The sequence below is a fragment of the Chironomus tepperi genome, unplaced genomic scaffold (assembly GCF_022539635.2).
Source record: "Chironomus tepperi strain 1889 unplaced genomic scaffold, CSIRO-AGI_Ctep_v1 contig_472, whole genome shotgun sequence".
Classification (NCBI taxonomy): domain Eukaryota; kingdom Metazoa; phylum Arthropoda; class Insecta; order Diptera; family Chironomidae; genus Chironomus; species Chironomus tepperi.
In genome coordinates, this window is record NW_027226594.1 from 1,279,431 (window position 1) to 1,300,553 (window position 21,123).

At 31.2% G+C, this 21,123-nt stretch overlaps 1 protein-coding gene across 7 annotated transcripts in view; it reads left to right on the plus strand.

The window, feature by feature from the left end:
• Positions 1 to 21,123, plus strand: part of cac (calcium voltage-gated channel subunit cacophony) — an 81,049-nt gene that overhangs the window by 20,326 nt on the left and 39,600 nt on the right. For all 7 annotated transcript variants that reach the window (XM_070652003.1, XM_070652007.1, XM_070652005.1 and 4 more), the window contains exons 2-10: positions 241 to 547; positions 1,163 to 1,302; positions 3,841 to 3,941; positions 7,511 to 7,666; positions 8,972 to 9,192; positions 10,018 to 10,121; positions 13,322 to 13,437; positions 14,696 to 14,755; positions 16,849 to 16,953. In XM_070652003.1, coding sequence (XP_070508104.1) covers positions 241 to 547; positions 1,163 to 1,302; positions 3,841 to 3,941; positions 7,511 to 7,666; positions 8,972 to 9,192; positions 10,018 to 10,121; positions 13,322 to 13,437; positions 14,696 to 14,755; positions 16,849 to 16,953 — 1,310 coding nt within the window. The remainder of the gene's footprint in view (positions 1 to 240; positions 548 to 1,162; positions 1,303 to 3,840; positions 3,942 to 7,510; positions 7,667 to 8,971; positions 9,193 to 10,017; positions 10,122 to 13,321; positions 13,438 to 14,695; positions 14,756 to 16,848; positions 16,954 to 21,123) is intronic.

Below are 21,123 nucleotides of genomic sequence, written 5' to 3' on the forward strand. Positions count from 1 at the left end.
CCTGAGAGTCTGAATTTTGATTATTATTACTAAGCCTGACTCTATTCGACTCTTCTTCGTCAACTTGAAATGTCTGCGGATCAGCTTAGACTTTTTCTTATCCGGCAATCAAAGATGAAAGGAACAACTTTATGTCTGCAAAATCATTGAATATTGCGTCGTATAATAAATTATCGTGGATAAATCAATCATGTCGCTAAACTTTACAAATAATCTAATAAATACATAAATTAAATTCAGATTGGCAGCGGCTCAGGAAGCAGCACTCGCTGGTCAAACTTCGAGCGGTCGTCACCACTTGGGTCGCGATTCCTATCACTTAGCTGATAGAATGGGCGGCCCCAGAGATCAGGGACCACCTGTGAGTGGTCCATCATCACTCTTCGTACTCTCCGAGGAGAATTTAATTAGACGTTATACCAAATTTATTATCGAATGGCCGCCCTTTGAGTACGCTGTTTTAATGACAATCATAGCAAATTGCGTAGTTTTGGCCCTCGAGGAACACTTACCAAACGGCGATAAAACGATGTTGGCTCTCAAACTGGTAATGATGAATGATAATTGCTGAGTGGAATAGGTTGTGATTAGTTGACTGTAGGTTCGGATTCTGTCATAAATTGCCAAGTTTATAACCTACTCGTGGACGTCAAGGAGCCTTCTTCATTTATGATGCTCGGGGTACCAGACGTACAAGTCGATTAAATGCAACATATAAGCTGCGGCCAGTCGATCGCTAGTTCGGATATGAACTTGATTATAGGGTATTCTGTCATGATCCACTGTCAAGTTTATAACCCCGAGTGACGCAAATGATGAAGACTCTGACACGGAGCATCGAAAGGCACTGTGTATCGCTCGGGGTACCAGACGTACGGGTCGACTAAATACAGCTTATAGGTTTTAATTGGTCAACCGTAAGTTGGGATATAAGGTTGACATTTGCCAAGTTTATAACCCCGAGTGACACAAATGATGAAGGCTCTGACACGGAGCATCAAATGACACTGAGTATCGCTTAGGGTACCAGACGTACAAGTCAACTTATTCCAGCATATTCCACTCAGGATCCCCGTGAATTTGTTGACAGTTTTTAATAATTGCAACTATTTTCTTTTTCATATCATCATCAACACCTACTCCTGTACCTGTCGTCATATAGGAAAAAACGGAAGTTTATTTCTTAGGTATATTTTGTGTGGAAGCATCTCTCAAGATCCTCGCCTTAGGCTTTGTGTTGCATAAAAACTCATACCTCAGGAATATTTGGAACATAATGGATTTTTTTGTTGTAGTCACGGGGTTAGTAACATTTTATATGTCATGCCTTCATATTTGGCTGACATAATTTCACTTCTATAAACTATTTTTTTTCCGTTTCCTTATTTCTATGTTCTACTTTTTTTTCATTTTTTTTTTCTATTCAATTTCTATAAATAATTTTTATGAGTATTATGTACTCTAAGTTCATATACAGCATAAATTCTCAAAAAAATAAAAAAAAAAATAATAAAATTTAATTAAACCACTTGCATATATGCAGTTCAATGACTGTGTTCGCTGAGGCCAATGTTGATGTTGATTTAAGAATGTTACGGTCTTTTCGAGTCCTTCGGCCACTAAAATTAGTATCTAGGATACCAAGTAAGCAACTCGTGAAATCAACATGCTTTTATTTATTTATATATATCCCATTTATTTTGTCGCTAGATATAGCCAGAAAACCAGAATTTAACAAATTATTTTTTTTTCATAATATAAAATCGTTTTACAGCTAATTGATAGTTGAAGCGTGTGCCTCATTAATGTCTGTGTCTGTACATAGGAACGAGATGATAAATAATATTTATTGCTAAACAGATGCTAGCAATTTTCAGTCCTATTAATTACAATATGTATAATCTAGTTCATAGGATTAATAACTAGAGACAGTGAACTTATTCATCCTAGTAGTCTAAGGGATCGGGTAGTTTATGGATGTTGGATTCATAATGAGTGAATTGTAGCTGAAAAATTGTGTAGATAATTAGAATAGATGAGTGGAAAATTTTAGAAAAGAAAATCTCTAAAGCAATTTATTGTTGTGTGAGCTTGCGGGGCGAGTAATGAAGTTCTTTGGATTTAAGGGACTGATTTACAGAGAACTTTAACTACTGTATACAGAACTGAACTTGATTTGGATTGTTTCTCAGAAATCTTAACATATTTTACAAAGAAATGAAACAACTTTCTAGAGAACTAAACCTTCTTTGACAGAGAACTAAACCTACTTGACAGAGAACTAAACCTAATTTACAGAGAACCAAACCTAATTGACAGTGAATAAAACCTACTTGACACAGAACTAAACCTATTCGACAGATAATTAAACTCACATAGAAATAATATTACCTTACAGAGAACTCAACCTACTTTGCAATGAACCAAACCCCCTTTGCAGAGAAACTAATACGCTTTACATAGAATTAATCCTGATTTACAGAAAACAAAATCTGTATTACAAAGAACTAAACCTATTTTACAGAGAACTAAACCTATTTTACAGAGAACCAAACCTACTTGACAGAGAACCATACCTATTTGACAGAGAACCAAACCTACTTTACAGAGAACTAATCCTACTTTAGAAAGAGTTAGACATACTAAGAACTTAAATTAATTTGCAAAGAACCAAACCTCTTTTGCAAAGAATCGAACCCGTTTTGTAGACAACTAACCCTGATTTGCAGAGAACCAAAGCTACTTCACAGAGAACTAAACCCGCTTTGCATAGAAGAAAACTAACTCAAAGAATTAAACTGCAGAGAACTTAACCCATTTTACAGAGAACTGAACCCGTTTTACAGAGAACTGAACTAATTTTACAGAGAACCAAACCTTAATTTCTATAACATTTGATAATTTATCTTAGAATCCCAAAGATTCACAACAAATACATTGCCTTAGAGTTCACAATTATCATCTACAGCTTCACTCCGAATCCCTCTCATCAACTACCCAGCTCCTTAATCATTAGCAATATGCAAGGGAGAGTAAAAAAAATGTTTAATTAGAAACAAACCTTAAAAAAATTTACTAGTTTACATCGATACTTTATATCGATAATATGATTTCTGTAGTTTTTTTTAATTGGTCTGGAACTGTTTTTATACAAGCCATAAAAGTGATTTCCGAGTTTGGCATGAATGCAACAATAATTAGTAAATGTATAGTATCCAAATGCATTCATGCCAGCTTCGAGGTCATGATTTATTTTTATTGTAAAATAAAAAAAAGACATTTTGACGATTCCAAAACTGTCATTGAAGCTGAATCAACAATAACAATGTTGACAATCATCAAATGGCAATTTGTGTACAGTAGTTATATCATCAATTATTGCACAAGCATCGCAAAAGTTTTTAACCATAAGGATATAAAGTACAAAAATACAATAATTGGTACGGTCATTTGTTCGCTATCGAGAATATTGACCTAATTGAATCATATGCCCAATAACATAGCAATACAAGCTACGACGGCTGGTAGACACACAATATGTCTATTTAAAAAGCAATGACCTGGCTGCAGCTTGATGCTTTCTAGAAAAAGCCAATTTTTATTTGTTTTGTGTATAAAAATAGTTCCACTATCGATTGTCATTTACTTTACTTTATTCATAATTTTTACTTCTGTATATAATTTCCTTTACTTACTTACTTACTTACTCTTACTTTATCAATTTATTACTATACATATATATACTTACAAAAAATGCTATAAATTTTTATACAATTTTACATTTTTTCAATTTTATCATTACTTAATTCATATTCGAAACCAAAAAAAAAATGAAATTAGGTTCATTACAATGTTGCCAGAACAAGGATTAGATATAGATCTCAGAACATTGAGAGCCATAAGAGTATTGCGGCCCTTGAAATTAGTATCTGGAATTCCTAGTGAGTAGAATAGCAAACCGAAAACTAATCATAAGTTACGAACTTTTTTTTTTGTTTGTTTGATTTTTATAGGTAGCAAATAATTCGTATTGAGAATTTAATTCATAGATTCTGTGCTGTTGAATTTTTTATTTTTGAGATCCAAAAAAAAGTAACTTAATTTAATGATTTTGAAAAATTTACAAAGATTGAAGAAGCTGATTTCATATAAAATATTAAGTAAAGCAATAAGAACATGATTTGAGCATGAACATCGTTTAATGCTAAATTTCGGCATTATTCAGCTGAATTGAGCTCTAATTTAAAACTATTAATTTTCATGTAATTCAGCTATTATTCAGCGCTATTAAGCTAATATTTAGAGTATTTCAGCTAAAATTTGCTAAATAATGATCTTTTCAGCGATATTTTGTTGTTTTTAAAACAATTCAGCTATATTCAGCGCAATTCAAACATCGCCTAAGCAATTCAGCAACGTGCAACACGTTTTAGCTGAATAAGCATTTTCCTTGGTGTAAAGGAGCTGAATTCAGATTACTCAGTTGAATGAATTTATTTATATTTCTTAGCTAAAATTCTTCAATTCTAAGCTGAATAAGTTTATTCAGCTGAATTTTACATCGTTATTTTAAATTATTTAGCTGAAATAGCTTTAATTAGTAACTCTTAAGCTGAACAAATTTCAATTCTGCACTTTTAAGCTGAATAAGTTTCAATTCAATACTTTTTAGCTGATTCAGTTTCAATCCAGCATTAATAAACTGAATAAGCTTCAATTCAGCACTAATAAGCTAAATAAATTTCAATTCAGAACAATTTAGCTGAATGAGATTTAACTCAAGACTATTAAGCTGAATTGGTTTCAAATATTCAACTATTCAGCTAAATGCATCTATATTCAGCTACATCAAACACTATTCAGCTGAACAAAATTACAATTCAGCATAAACCATCGCAATTCAGCTCAAATCTTTGCACCAAAAAAAAAATAAAACAACAATTTTTCAACATCATTAAATCAACTTCTCAGCTGCGGGGGGAAAACATAGTGAAAAAATTATCGATGGAAAATTTTCTTCATCACCAAATATCCGCAATAGAAAATTTTCCACCATCTTTCCATAATACAGGAAACATAATTTTTACCCTAGTCGTTTTCCTTCTGTCCAAAATAAGTTTTCAGCTGGAAGCAAATTCGAAAGTCAAATTTTTTTTAATGCTTAAGTTTCAAAATTCTATCCAAAATTTTTCATCGTACGTCTCAAATTCGAATGATTTATTCTAACTTGTATGACTCCATGTAATGACTCACAAAAATATATCAAAATTTCTTTTATTCATCATAATCCCCAAAAGACAAATTTTAAAAGTTTTTTTTTATATCCACAAAAACTTATCATTTTCCTGTATACTGCATAGTTTATATATAAATATCCATGAAATATTTTTTTAGATTTTGTTACATCACCCGAAACCTCTCATTGTGTAAGATTATAAGCCAAAAAATTGATAACATACTTAACTGTCAATGCTGGCGCCTTAACGCTGTTAAGAGGATGATATTATAATAATCACAACAAAGTTGTAAAAGAATTGGAGAGGAGACACAAGATTATATATTTTTTTTTGATTCTTCTTTTTTTTAAGTTTACTTGATTTCTTATTCATTGAGCAGTCATGCCAAAAGATGTTGTGTAAAGGATATGTAGCAACTATGTTGTAGTTTACAAGATACTTCAATCTTCCAAGCAAGTTAATTAAGACTTTTTTTTGCATGGAAGATTTAAGGACTTGAAAATGTAGTTATGATATTTTTAGGAAGCACCTTCAAACATGGCAAAGAAATGGCATCAAACTGACTTGAAGAGAGATTGTCAGTTGACGATACTTCAAACCCAATTCTTAAAAGCTCTGATTGAAGGTGTAAATATTCAATTATTTTAAACCGGCAAGAAATCATATGCCAGAGGATCAAACCAAACAATTTGGTCTTCAAATTGATTGTCCGTCATTACAGAAGTTCACGATAAATTCTTGAATAAGTTGTTCCGACACATTCTTGAAGAGTTCATACAATAAATGTCTCTAACAAAAATGTGTTTGAATGCGTTCTGTTTAGTAGTATCTGATATCCAATTAGTTAAACATAAGAACAATGAAAACAAATGTCTTATGTCTTACTAACCGAGATCCAAAGCTGAAACAGGCCGACTGTTTCAGACATATATCGGAATCAAGATTGAACCCAAATTGAAAATCTTAGTTAAATTTTAAAATGAAGCAATAATAATTTTTATTAATAATCTAATTAATTATTTCATTCCCTTTAACAGGTGAAGAACTCGAGTGACACAAAGTTGACATAATCAGCCATAATCGGTCACCGAACGGCTCCATCACCGTTACATTTGCTATCACAAGGTGTCTCCATGTAGAAACTATACCAGCCGAATCGATTCGAGTTCTCATCTACAGAAAATCCGAGTAGACTTCGAGCTCTGAGATCCTCGCTGCAAGAGGATAGGAGACAAACGAGAACGGTTTCTACTTAATGTTCATAAATGTAACCGTGACGGAGCCTTTTTGAATTGTGTTGCTCAAGATCAAATGGTTCATAATAGTCATCACAGTGACTTCATGACCCTACCTATTATTTTTGGCTTTTTGATGCAACACGATAACGTAACGGTTCCCTTATTGGCTATTTTATGTAGCTCCGGCTTTGTGTCACTCGAAAAATTAAGTATATATTGCTTTTTTGCACCAGAGTTCGAAGTCGGATTGATTTTAATTGATTTATCTATTAACGTCTATAGTCTACTTCGAGTTCTGTTATGCACTAACTTGCTGACAGCCACATGATATTGCTGACAATCATAAAACAATTTTGCTACACTTTAAAACAATTAATGCTTAAAGAAATGCAAATCACACACCAAAGTGCCTGAAAGTTCCATTAAATAATGGTCTTCAAGTCTAGATTGCAAATTGTGATCCAGAATAGTATATGTTGATCCATTCGTTGTATTCTTAGGGTTCATGACTGCGCTTCGATGAGAATCTTGTATCCAATTCGTAAATTCACAACTGGACAAAGTAACAATTTTTTTTAGTAAAACTTCTTTTACAGATACGTCATGGCAAGTACTAACCAGCTAAGTATTCAATCCTTAACTTCACTTTTGTACTTCCACCAATTAACCTGCAACCAACAAAGACTATTCAAGTCTAAAAGGGTTCAAGTAAATCGATTTTAGGGATAAAGTTACGGAAATTCATAAGAAATTCAACAGCACAGTTATAGCAATTATGTAGGATTATTTTTAGCTGGAAAATTAAATTGTCATAATTTCCATTAGCTCATCATTAATTCCGAGTAGATTTCCTATATAAAGTAACAGCAAAAAAAAAACTTATTTATTCTTAGAATTTTTAATCATGGGAAATTTTACTGATTCAGAATTTCTTTTTCTTCTTCCTTCCTTTCTCTTTTTTTATTCCTTCCAACAATTTTTTACATTGAAAAATTTTCCCTTTTTTCTACAACAACAACAACAATGTAAATGCAGGTTTACAAGTAGTTTTAAAATCGATAATTAAGGCTATGGCACCATTGCTTCAAATCGGCGTTTTGGTCTTGTTTGCAATCGTTATATTTGCAATCATAGGACTTGAATTTTATTCAGGTGCTCTGCACAAAAGTTGTTATAGTTTAGAAGACATAAGTAAGTTGATTAACTGTTTGTCTTGTGGATCAATATATGAATGTCTCTTTGAACCATACAATTTATTGCTAAGGATATACATATATGCTAAGTTAGGATATATGTTGAATTGAGTTTATGTCAACTGAATTCAGCTTATTTAGCAAGTTTGCTGAATTCAGCTTATTCAGTAAGATATGCTGAATTCAGCATGTTAAGTTTTGTATGCTGAATTTAGCTATTTCAGCTTTGCATGTTGAATTTTACTTGTTAAATAAAAGCTGATTAAAACAAGATAATTGAGTCAAATTAGATGAATTCAGTTAAAATGACTGAATTTAGCTTCTTTAGCAAATTTTGCTGACTTCAGCTCGTTTGAGAAAGTTTAGTAAATTCAGTGAGTTCAGCTAAACTTATTAAATTCAGCTTGCTCAACAAAACTTGTCAAACTCAGCTTGTTGAACAAAACTTGCTAAATTCAGCTGGCTCAGCTAAATTTGCTGGATTAAACTAATTTAAATAAAATTTTTGAATTCAGCTAGTTTTTCTTAATATCCTGAATTTAGCAGGTATTGCTGAACTTGCTGAATTCAGTTAGTATTGCTAATGTTTCTGAATTCAGCCGGAATTGACTAATTTTCTAAACTCAGCAGGCTATTGCTTAATTTGTTGAATTCTACTAATTGAACTAAATATGATAAGCTGCATTCAGATAATTCAATTAAAATGTTTAAATTCAGTTTGTCCAGCTAATGATGCTGAATTCAGCATATATCTTGTTTCAGCTTACTCAGCTTAGATAGTTAAGATGACTTAATTTCAGCTTATAATACTGAATTAAGCAAGTTCAATTTAATTTGCTGAATAATTTCAGATAAACTTGCAGAATTTGGTTGATTCAGTTGGTTTGACTGAATTCAACATATTATGCTAAAATTTGCTATAATTAGTTAAATCAAGGATATTCAGCCAAATTGACTGAATTCAGCATAGTCAGCAAAAATTGCTCAATTCAACATTCTAAGCTTGATTACCTGAATTATGCATTTTCAACTTTACTTGCTGAATTCAGCTTATTATGCTTAAGTATCTCAGTTCAACATATTTATCTTACTTTATTAAATTCAGCATATTCAGCTAAAGTCGTTGAATTTGTATATTTTGAAATTAAATTAGATTGATTATAGCTCATTTACAATAAACGACAATCTCATATTGATCCACTCCAAATTTTTTTAAACAAACTCACAATTGGCAAAATTCTCACTAAAACAAATATTTTTTCTTCTTTAACATTTAACCCCAAAAAAACATTTACTTTTATAGAAGAATTATTTAAAGAGGGTGATGCGGCGACTCCCTGTAACGCAGATAATAAGACAATTGCACCAGCAGGTGCATACACATGTAATTATAACGAAAGTACATGTATAGAACAATGGGAAGGACCCAATTATGGCATAACAAGTTTTGATAACATAGGTTTTGCTATGTTGACGGTATTTCAATGCATTACAATGGAAGGTTGGACTGCAATATTATATTGGGTATATATTTACTTCATTTATAACATTGCTAGTTTAATTTGTTAAAAAAGAATGTGTAAAAATTAAGTTAAGTACGCTGAACTATAAGCGTAACTTATAGATTCAAATTGATTTGACTAAATGATCATGTATGAGCTTTTGTTGTGAGGATGGTAATATAATAATAATCATAATAAAATATGAACTATATTTATTACCAATACATTAAACCTCATGCCACGAGCTTTTCAAAATTACATTTTTATTTTTATTATTTTTTATTACCAAAAATATTTATAAGAATGATAAAGTCAACACATTATTATTATTTTGTGTTTGCTCATTGGCAATCATTTAGTCAAATTTTGTTTGAATTAAGCACACGGCACACGGAGAGATAAAGGCATGACACACACATACATACATACCAGAGAAAGCAAAATCGTGTTATCTACATAAATATTGCTATACATGGAATTTGTAAGGCTTACGCATCATCCGTGGCATCATGACAAATCGAATGAACAAGGCACAACTATACACAAAATCATGGAATATATCATCAATCACAAGGAGGCTCTCTGTTGTACTTTTTTTGAACGGAATCTAAATGGATGGATGTGTTGTTATTTTTCGGTGTACTTTTTGTTTCTGTATTGTGTGATGAAATTTTCCTCGTTTGTTGTTGTGCTGCGCAACAACAAAAGGAGAAATTTTTTTCTTTGTTCTTATTAACAGCTACAGTTTTTTTTTCCTCTCTGTGTTTCTTTGTTCCAATTTTTTTTTTCGTGCGTAAATGAAAAAAAAAAAAACAAAACAACAAATTTTTCATTTTATTCTCATTAGACCAACGATGCTCTCGGTTCAACGTTCAATTGGATATATTTTGTGCCTCTTATAGTATTGGGTTCATTTTTCATGCTCAACCTGGTTCTTGGTGTTCTCAGCGGGTAAGTTATTATATGTTTATTTATGATGATGGATATGATTCTAGTGGTATTGTTGGGTTATTAGTTGAATTTTGTGAAACTTTGCTGATTCGACAGCAACAAGTTGTCTGAATTCAGCACTAATTCAGCTTGATGCAACAACAAGGTCTAGTTTAGTTGAACAATTTTTCAGCTGAATACATCAACTATTCGGTAAATTCAGAAACTTTTTAGATCAATTTAATAACCATTCAGCTAAATTCAGCAACAATTCAGCTAAATTGAGCAATTATTAAGCTGAGTTCAGCATCTAGACTATGAATTGAGCAATTATTTAACTTAATTTACCAACCAATCTGTTCAATTCAGCTACTAGTAAGCTAAATTTAGCCTTTATTCAACTGAATTATGCAATAATTCAGATGAAATAAATTTAGATGAGTCTGGCATTTAGTTAGCTGAATTTAGCATTTGGATAGTTTACTTCAGCAATTATTAAGCTTAATTCAACTGGGTAAATGTTGAATTCAATTAATTGGTTCAACTATATTGTAATTGTACCTGAATAGTTAACTAAATTCAAAATTTAGTCACATGAATTCTGCAATTATTCAACTTAGCTGAGTTCAGAATTAAGACAGTTCAATTCAGCTAACTTTAGCAACTTTTTGGCTGAATTGAGCAATTAATCAGTTGCGTTCTATAATAATATTATATTTAGCTGAATATAATAATATTCAGTAACAATGCAAATGAATTTCGAATTTAGTTAGTTGAATTCAGCAACTTTTCTTCTAAAATCAGCAACTACTCAGCTTGATTCATAGACAAGTTAGCTGAATTAATCAATCATTCTACTTAAATCAGCAATTCAGCTGAATTTTACCAAACAACCAACTAAATTCAGCTCAATTAAGCAATTTTTCAGCTATTAACCTCAAAAAATACCACAGAATCAAAAAAAAAATCTAAATTCCTTAATAATGCTTTAAATATTTTACAATATAATTTACTTACTTAAGATTTATTTATGTCAAATACTCATTAAAATAACATCGACATCGTCATCGTCCTACAATCAATATTAGGATGAATTATTTTATTCTATTTATACTTTCAATTGTCTTTATTTTATATATGTTGCTATTACCTGTTCCCCATGCTCAAAAAAAAAAAGACAAGAAAAGAAACAATTTTTTTTTCATCTTTTTTTCTTCTATTCTTCTTTCCGTACCGAACTTTTCACCATTCATATTATATCACAATTGACTTCTCTGTATGACGCAAGAGAATTTTCCAATGAGCGTGGTCGCGTCGAACGTCGTGCTCAATTTCACAAATGTCGATCACGTCAAATGTTTACCGAAGCAATGTCGGCATATTTAAACTGGATAACACAAGCAGGTGTCTCATTTTTTTGGCTTTACTTTTTTCTCTATTTGTATATATTTTCAATACGTAAAGCTTTTAACCCCATCTCTCTCTACTTCATACTTACTACTGCTTGTACCCTTTTATTCCACATATGTGAAGAGAGACAGTAAGCAAAAGACCTTTTTTCCACTTTATTGCTTATTGTGTTATTTAATTGAAAATATTCGACAAAAGTAAAAAATTTTCCCGTTTTCTACAGTCATAAGAAGAAAATTCTAGGCTGTTAGAGAGACTTTTTTATTGCTAAATACAAACTATCGACTGTGATTTGTTATGAGCCTCATATAACTATCGTATTTATTGACATTTTCATTAGTTCCAATTGATTTTTTTTTCTTTCATAATTTTTCATTGGATATGATTTTTTTATTATTTTTTTGTCATCGGATGGGCTTGTCTGGATTGTGCTAAAATAGTATTCAGTTGATTTAGCATTATTCAGTTAATTCAGAAATTGTCGAATAATTCAGCTAATTCAAAAATATTCAGTCAATTCAGTAGAATTCAACTGATCATTCATCGGGCATGTCTGGATTGTCCTAAAGCATTATTAAGCACCATCCAGTTGATTCAGCAATTGTTGGATATTTCAGCTTATTCAGTAGAATTCAGCATATCTGGATTGTCCCTTAAAAACCCCTAACTAGCAAGGAGGATGATCTCAAGAGCTTACTACTTCTTTACTTCCTTGGCGAAGACGCACGATGGCCTACTGCCGCATTTAGGGTTAGTCAAAAGCTAGATCCGTCTTTAAATGACTCATCAGCCAGTTTCTAATTTCCAGCACTTTTGTATCGTTACTCACAAAGTAATCTCATGAGCTCTTGGGTATACCTCGAGTTCTCTTTCCATCCAGAAAATCAGGAATTGTTAATTTAAAAATTGTACATCATCTAATCTTCTGTTGGGGATCCAGCCAATTTTAACCGATTTATTCGAAGATTCTCAAGAGCTTAATGTGATTAAATATTTATGTCAAGCATGCTGGCGAGCGTACTTTCAGCTTACTTTCGGCACTATAGAGAACGCTCTATTCCTGCTAGGAAATACTAATGATCCAAATAGGCAAACAGTGTGATTTTATATTACAGAAAGACCACCACAGCACCTAAAAGCGGTCTCTTTGCCTGTTAGGGACAGATAAAGAGTCAATAATTGATTCAAATATTCTCAAAATGTTTAATTCTTTCATATTGAACTTCCAATGTCTACCCTTCACATCTCTGATTATTACAAATTTTCTATCAAATATTACATCGATTTTAAATATCGAATGTACAGAGTTGAAGCTTAAATGGTTAAAATTATTAATTTTAATGTGCAATCCTACATAATACGGTGTCCTAGGTTGCCATAAAAATCTGGAAACTGCTGATTCAGCTTTCGAACCAAATGAACTCAATAAAAGTCCAATTTCATAACATTCGCAGTTACATGAGTAATAACATTAAGCTTTACATCCTGAATATGAACATTGTCAATTATTATCAAATATGCTTCACTTACAGGATCTCTGTAAATGAACGTTAAACAGTTCATTGTTTTGTATCAATCTTGATTACATTATTCGTACTTCCCTATCAACTCTGTCCCAATAAGCTTAAATTTACTTAAGTTATGCTCAATCCGCCCGAGACTCAATTTTATACGAGCCCACCTTTTATTATTCATATTATTATTATTATTTTTACAAATTTCATTATTAATATCATTCAATAAAATTCCATTTCATAACCCAATAAAACTATAATCCATATTATTTTACAACTTGTTCTTTTATCCTGTAGAGAATTTGCTAAGGAAAGAGAGAAAGTAGAGAATAGACAAGAGTTTCTAAAATTGCGTCGACAGCAACAATTAGAAAAAGAATTAAATGGCTATGTTGAATGGATTTGTAAAGCTGGTAGTGTATAAAATTCGATTATTATGCTATAAGCCCTTTTTTTGTGAATAAAAGGATGTATGACAGGACACACTTTTTGGAAATTTTTGTGTGGATGTTACAAATTTGATTTGAAGGTTTGATGGATATTTGTAATTCAGCTTTAAGAGACATAAATAACTAATGCTGATGATAGGACAGTGCTTAGCTGATTTAGCAGTATTTATCAGATTCAGATAATTTCGTTGTATTTAGCTGAATTGGCTTTATAAGGCATATTCAGCTAGATCAGCTATATAAAGCATATTCAGCTGATTCAGCTAGATAAGCTATATAAGGCATATTCAGTTGATTCACCCAAATCAGCTTTATAAGGCATATTAAGCTGATTCAGCTGCATAAAGTAGAATTTAGGAGATTTAGATGTATTCAGCTAATTCAGCCCTATCAGTTAATTTAGCTGTATTCAGTCAATTAAATAGTATTCAGCTAATTCAGCATTATTAGACCTATTTATTTGTAACCGACTAATTTACTAGTATTCAGTTAATTCAGCAGTAATCAACTGATTCACCAGTATTCAGTTGATTCAGCAATAATCAATTAAGTCAACTGTCCTTGACAAATTAAACAGTATTCTGTCAATTCAAAATTATTCAGCCGATTCAGTAGTATTCTCTGATTTAGCAGTATTTAGCTGATTTAGCAGCATTCAGTTGATTCAGCAGTATTCAGCTTATTTAACAATATACAGTTAGTTCAGCTGTTGTCGGATAAGTCAACAGTATTCAGCTAATTCAAAAATATTTAGCCAATTCAGAAGTATTTATCCAATTCAGTAGTATTCAACCAATTCGGTAGTATCCAACTGATTCATCAGTATTTATCTGATTAATCGTATTCAGCAGCATTCAGCTAATTCAGAGAAATCTGCAAAATTCATCAAAATGCTCCAGAAAAGGGTGTTCAACAATAAAGCTGAATTAAAGCTAAATTGGAGTTGAATTCCATTAAAACCCGAATTGTATTCGCTAATATTCCCCAAAAAATCAAATTTTCCACTTGAAATAGTTCACACAAAGTGTGTCAGTCATACATCAGATTTTTTTCAATTCCTTCCCCTCTCACACCATCTCTTCACGTTTTTCTCATAAAACTTTCATTCATTTCCACTTCACGAAAAAAAAAAAAATAACAAAAAAAAAATTCTATTTAACATCAACTCAATAATAATGATGAACCAACCACGACCACCACCACCATTAATGGAATTTAACAGAGGAAGTGATATTAGCTGAAGAACGTACAACGGAAGAAGAAAGAATGCATATTATGGAAGGTTAGTTGTTTTTATTTTTATTACAATGCTAATTTATAGTTAACCACACTCATTCCCACTGACTGAATCTCTATTTGCTACTGCCTGCGTGTATATTTTTGTGCACACATCACAAAAGCAGAAAAATTGAAAAAAAAAAATTTCATTCCTTTTATGCTCATTTTACTGGGGAGGGCGAGAAATAGTTTTCCAGTCTATGGAATTTTCTTTAGGTATATCAGGCATATACAGCATAGAGCACAACATAAAAGAAGTTCTTGTTTTTGCATTTTACATGACTGGCACGATTTTTTTTTTTTTTTGTTACTTCTTCTTTCAGAATCGACAAAAAAAAATTCTGAATGGAAGTAAAAATTTCCTCTTTGTAGACTTTGCTTTTTTTTAGTGTCAAAGCACCGTCATAAGCTTTGCGTCATGCGCAGTTATGTATGAGTGCCCACGTACATTTCCAATGAAATTTCCTTTCCTTTTTATACAGTTCTTGGAACCGGAGCACATTTCGTGTGATGTGTAAAACAATGTAATTCTTCAATAGGGAATAGATATCTATATATATAGATATATATAGTCATTATGTATGCATAACAAAAGGGAGGTTAAAACTAATATTGTGTGTATGCATATTATATACACAGAGTAACTTTAGAGGACTAAAAGAGTTGCATAAATTATGCATGAACTATAGGCTACAACCGCAATAAGCAAAGCTTAATATTTTGATTATTTTCATTTTTTACTTTGAGAATTTTTTTTTTTTTTACTTTTTTTATGGATGGAGAAATTAGCATTCAATTTTTCTGCTTCTTGCGCACATGAATACACAATTTCTTGCCGTGTTCCTTCTCTCTTTTTTGTGAGGGAAATTAGCATGGATTTACCTGTGTGTTTTAAGCTATGAATTTGAATATTAATGATGAAATTTCGAGTAAATATGATCCAGTCAATGAAAGTTTTGAAGGAATGAGGTGAAATTAAGAAGTAAATTAGACTTAATTTATGAGAATTGAGTAAAAATCGTTGTAGTTTATGATTAATTAAGTGAGTTTTCATGAATTTTACATAAAATTGTAGCTCATGAATATCATGAATCTGCTAATCGAGCAGAATTCCAAACCCAGGCAAATATGACTCTGACATGGTGCAAGATTCAATTGAGATCCAGTGTCACGATGACTTAGTGCCGGATATTGGATTCAAATTGCTTAAAAAGTAGATAAAGAAATTTTAGAATAGACTGATGAGTCAAACTAAAGTCAATTTAATTGTGTCTGAATTCACTTAATTTATGGATTTCAGAAACACGACAATTTTATAATATTTCTGACTTATTACCACAGTTTGACGTTGACTCGGATTTTGTATGAAAAATTCAACTCGACTCCATATGAAATTCGAGTCTTGAGTTCGAGCACTGCTTATTACGTAACGCGAAAAATTTACTTTTTTACCCCACTACCTGTCCTCTGACTTCCTTAATAAAATCTTCAAGTTAAGAAAGCGTAACAAAATCTCAACCCCATTCCCCTCACATTCCTTCTTAACAGAGTTACGTAATAAATAAACGGTCCCTAGACTAAGCACCTTGTAACGTGGTAACTCCTTATGGCATTTCAAATAAAAATCGCGGTTTCAATTGCAATTATAAGAAGTTCCTAGAAAGATCAATATGAATAATGTACCCCTAAGCCGGTGTGACTTTGACCTAGTGCCGACTTACACATACCGAATCTGACTAAACGTCAGAGTCACGCTCGCGTGTAGCTTTAGGGATAATTTCAGAATAGATTAGGCTCAATTCAGCACTAATTTTGAATAAATTCTTGTAATTATTGCTTAGGGTTCCTGATTAGGTTTCCTCGAAATGTCAATTTTTGATGAATTTTCGAAATCTAGACCTGGATGTCTTGATCTCGGTTTTGAGATCCCTTAATTCTGACGTCTGGAATTGGAGAAATTCCCAAAATTGATATGGAATCATGAATTTGAATCATAATTCTCTCTCAAAATCCCTTCCTTAATACATAATACAATCCCTAAGATCACAATTAACTAATTCCCAAAAAACATTTTAATTTCTTCCCATTCCACAACAGCACGAAGACGAGCAGCAGCAAAACGAAAGAAACTTAAAAATTTAGGAAAATCAAAATCAACAGATACAGAAGAAGAAGATGCGGACGATGACTGCGGAGATGATGGTGAGTTGAAAGATTATCTAATCCTAGGAAAAGTCGTCGTAGAAAAGAAGGGAACATCTTGTTTTTTTAGAGATGAAGAAATTAATTGATTTTTTTATTCTCACTTAGTGAGTTAAATTATGTTCAATTTGATGATGATAAAATACATATTAGAATGACAAAAAATTTAATTTAATTAATCGATAGTTAAAAGACAACATCTTAATTTCGTTAATTCGACACAAAAATACAAAATATATATTCTAGGCTGTAGTCAAAAAAATCAAAAAAAATACAAAAAAGTTCTTCGATGTGTAAATAATTTTGTAATCCTTAAAACTTTATCATTTCCACAAAAATGAAACTTTTTTTTATATTTTTTTTTATATTTTGAGTAGCTCTCAAAATTATTCTCAATTCATTTCTAGCTGAATTCTCTGTCTACATACTTAATTTCCTATATCCTTATCATTTTTAATTTTTTTTTTCTTATCTATGAAAATAATTTAAAGATTTTTTTTTGTGTTTTCATTCCGTTAATTGTGTTTTTTTTTCGCAGTTAAACGCAAAAAAGGTAAAAAGCCCCAAAAAACATTTTTTGCACTTAAAAAAAAAGAAAATTTACATACAGGAAAAATAATTATACACATACATACACATTACACATACGTACATATAGGCTCTATCGCTTACAATAATTTTAATTTATCCATAATACAATACAATTTATATAGACATGCAAACGTTCATAGTTTAGTGATTCTCGGGAGCTCGCAAGTTAAGAATTCGGTTAAAGAAATTTTATTAAATTTTTGTTGATGTTTTGGATGTAAATGTGGATGAGAATTGAATTTTTTTGTGGTTGGTCTAAGGTCTAAGATTAAAAAAATTAAGAAAAAAAAATGTTTTTTTTTTTTTTTAATTTTGAAGTTCAATTCAAATTTTAAAGTTTTGAGTTGGGTTTGAAGATTTTTAAACTTTGAAACTTGGAATTTTAAAATTTAAATTAATGAACTCTAAATATAAATAATTCAATTTCAAAATTTCGAACTTAAGTTTCAAAATATTGGGTTTAAATTCTAAAATATTGAATTTTAAATTTCAAAATATTGAATTTTAAGTTTTAAAATTTTCAATTTTAAATTTTAAAATATTGAATTTTAAATTTCAAAATATTGAGTTTTCAAATTTTAAAAATTGAATTAAAAATTTCAAAAAATTGAATTTTAAATTTCAAATTTTCCAAACAGTTTTTCAATGTAAAATTAAAAATTTAAATTCATCTCAAAAAATCTAATTTTAAATTTGATTAATTTCTTTATATTTTCCAAAATTTTCTAAAATTTCAACAATTTCATTCTAAAAATGCATAAGAATCCCTACCAAACAAGCCCCATCAACTCTAATTATCTTCAAATTTCATACCAACTTTAACAACCCCCACAATGCTCATTAAGAATCCCTATTTAATTCACATAATGTAAAAAAAAATCCTCTGAGAAAACTCACAAATTTCATATAAATAACCCACAACTGAAGTTAAAGTAATTAGATCAATGACTAGTGATAGCGACAAGCATTTAAATTAAGCAAAAAGCAAATACATAATAAAAGTTAAAACCTTCAATTTATTACTTCTCTTGCCTTCCACTTTTTTTCATGCATTTTTTTCCTTTTGTTTGCAAATACTCGGCGCGGTAACAAAAAAATTATCCAGGCATTATTTTATGGTTGTTCATCGATTTGTAATTAGAAATCGATGATAACACGGCGATCTTTAATTGCGGTATTTTATTGTTTGTTTGTTCGGTGGGTTTGGACATAAAAATACTGGCTGGGGTTGAGCATGAAGAAGGGTGAGGTGTTGGAACGGGTTCTAAATTTAGGTACAATTAGGGGAGTATGTAACTGAGGCTTGAGGTGATTTTGAAGGTCTCCTTAACTATATTTAGACTAAGTTTCTAATATTCATATAGTTTTTGTGAATTATTGATGATTTGTGAGTTACATCCTGAAGCTTAATATTTTTGAAAATTGGTCAGAAGCCTGAATGAACTACAATTACAATAAAAGTTCCAGTTCTTCTATTTTAGAGCTAAACTTAACAAATTGACTGCACAATACTTAGCATAATAATTGAAATTCATTAGAGTTCTAGCTTCTGATGGGAATCGAACCCACTTCCTCACAAATCGAGTGATGTAGATATCAAGTCTGTTGCCTATCCACTCGGCCATAGAGGCCTTACTCTCAAACTGACAGAATCGCCTTCATATAGTTCGAATCTCTAAAATTTCACTATGTTTAGACACCAAATTACAGCAGATCAATGATCGCTGTGCCATTTGATTGCTGCAAACTCTTATAAATCTCAAGATTTTTCATAATAACTTCCAAAGTGTCACAGAACTTTTGAAGTCACCAAAGTCTACTCTTTGAAAATCAATATCAATTCTTAATCCCATATGGACGTCATAAGTGAATGACCCCCATAAGTGAATGATCTCATTCTTCATCTCTCATTTTTCAATTTAACTCTCTCTTGCAATTTGTAATAAAAAAGAATTCCAATTGGATATATTCCAATAAAGAAATTTATTAATTGATAAAATTGAAATGATACTTCCTGAACACAACAGGATACATGTCTCAATTGTTTGTTAGATTCCAAAAAAAGTTATACATAAGGCATGAGGTCATCAGCCTCAATTTTTGTTCAATTCTTCTTGTTTTCTTTCAATTGTCAAATATTAATAATTCAAATTTCTAATAATTCTGTCTAGCAGTTCCAATAAGAATCTCACACATTCAATGACCCCTCTCAAGAATCTAAAGGTGTGCATAATATCATAAAGCAAGCATTGTGTTAGATCAGTGGTGGACAACCTTTTATTTTTCGGGGTACACCTTGGTAGCAAGTCTTGACCAAAACCGCACACGGCATACGATTCATGGTACTTCTAAAATTTTTTAGAGAAATATTAGTGTGCCAAAGCACACAGGTTGCCCACCACTGGCGTTAGACCCTCAAAAAAAATTGTTATTTATTACTGCTACCCAAAAAGAAATGAGAACTTCCCCTACTCAATTTAAAATCACTTCAACTCGCCCCATTAAAAAACAGTTGCCAATCAAATGCATCCTCATTGGGACTTTTGTCAAGACGAGAGTAAAGTGATACTTGAAAGTGAAATAAGAAGTAGAAATGAATAATAAAATAAGATATTCAAATTTGATACAGCTCAATACGCATGTAGATGATAGTTTAGAATGAGCTCAAATAGCATATCAGTACGATATAATGGATGGAATTATATCTGTACAAATGTATACAACAGAAAAAATGAGAGCATAATGATATGTATGCGGCAGTTTAATGAATTCACAAGAGACATACGACAAGACCAGACATGAGTTCTCAATTATCCACATTATACAGAAGGGGGTTTGGTTCAGATGTTACGTAACGCTGTAATGAGTGAGAAGGAAGGGGGTATGGGGGGTCGTGGTACGTATCAAAACCAGTCATGAGTACCACATATACATAGGAGGTCATTCAACAATTACGTAACACACATATGGAGAAGAATGGGGGTATGAAGGGGGGTCGAGATTTTGTTGTACCTCAACCAGGCCAGAGGGGCAAGGGTTCAAATTGATTTAATAGGGTTACATTACATCTGAACGTCCCCACACATCCACAAACATCCTTTCTTTTTCAAAAATTCCATTTCAAATTCGTCATCGATAAATTCAATAATAAACTTTATATAATACGGACATGCACAGCTCTTTAACATGAATAATTTATTTTCGCATTCTTTTAAAACTTTTTTTTAGTGAAATGATGAAAAAAATGTTAATTTTTTACTTGATTTAGTTTATTAGCTGCTTGCAATTTTCTTCTTACTTCTCGCTGACTTTTTTTCCTTTCCTTTTTCCAATTTTTTTTTATTCTTATTTTTCCTTTTCATCTTTTTACGCTTATTTAGACTAAAAATTAGAGAAATAAAGATTTTTTTCTATAATATGAAAAGAAAGACTCATAAAGAGGAGATTTTTTTTTTAAAAAGTATTAATTAAGTTGAGAGATTTGCGATGAAATAGATGATTGTGGCGCATTTTTGATGCAGATTATCGATTGTTTTAGTTTGATTCAAGTTTCTGCATTTTTCATAAATAATTAACGAA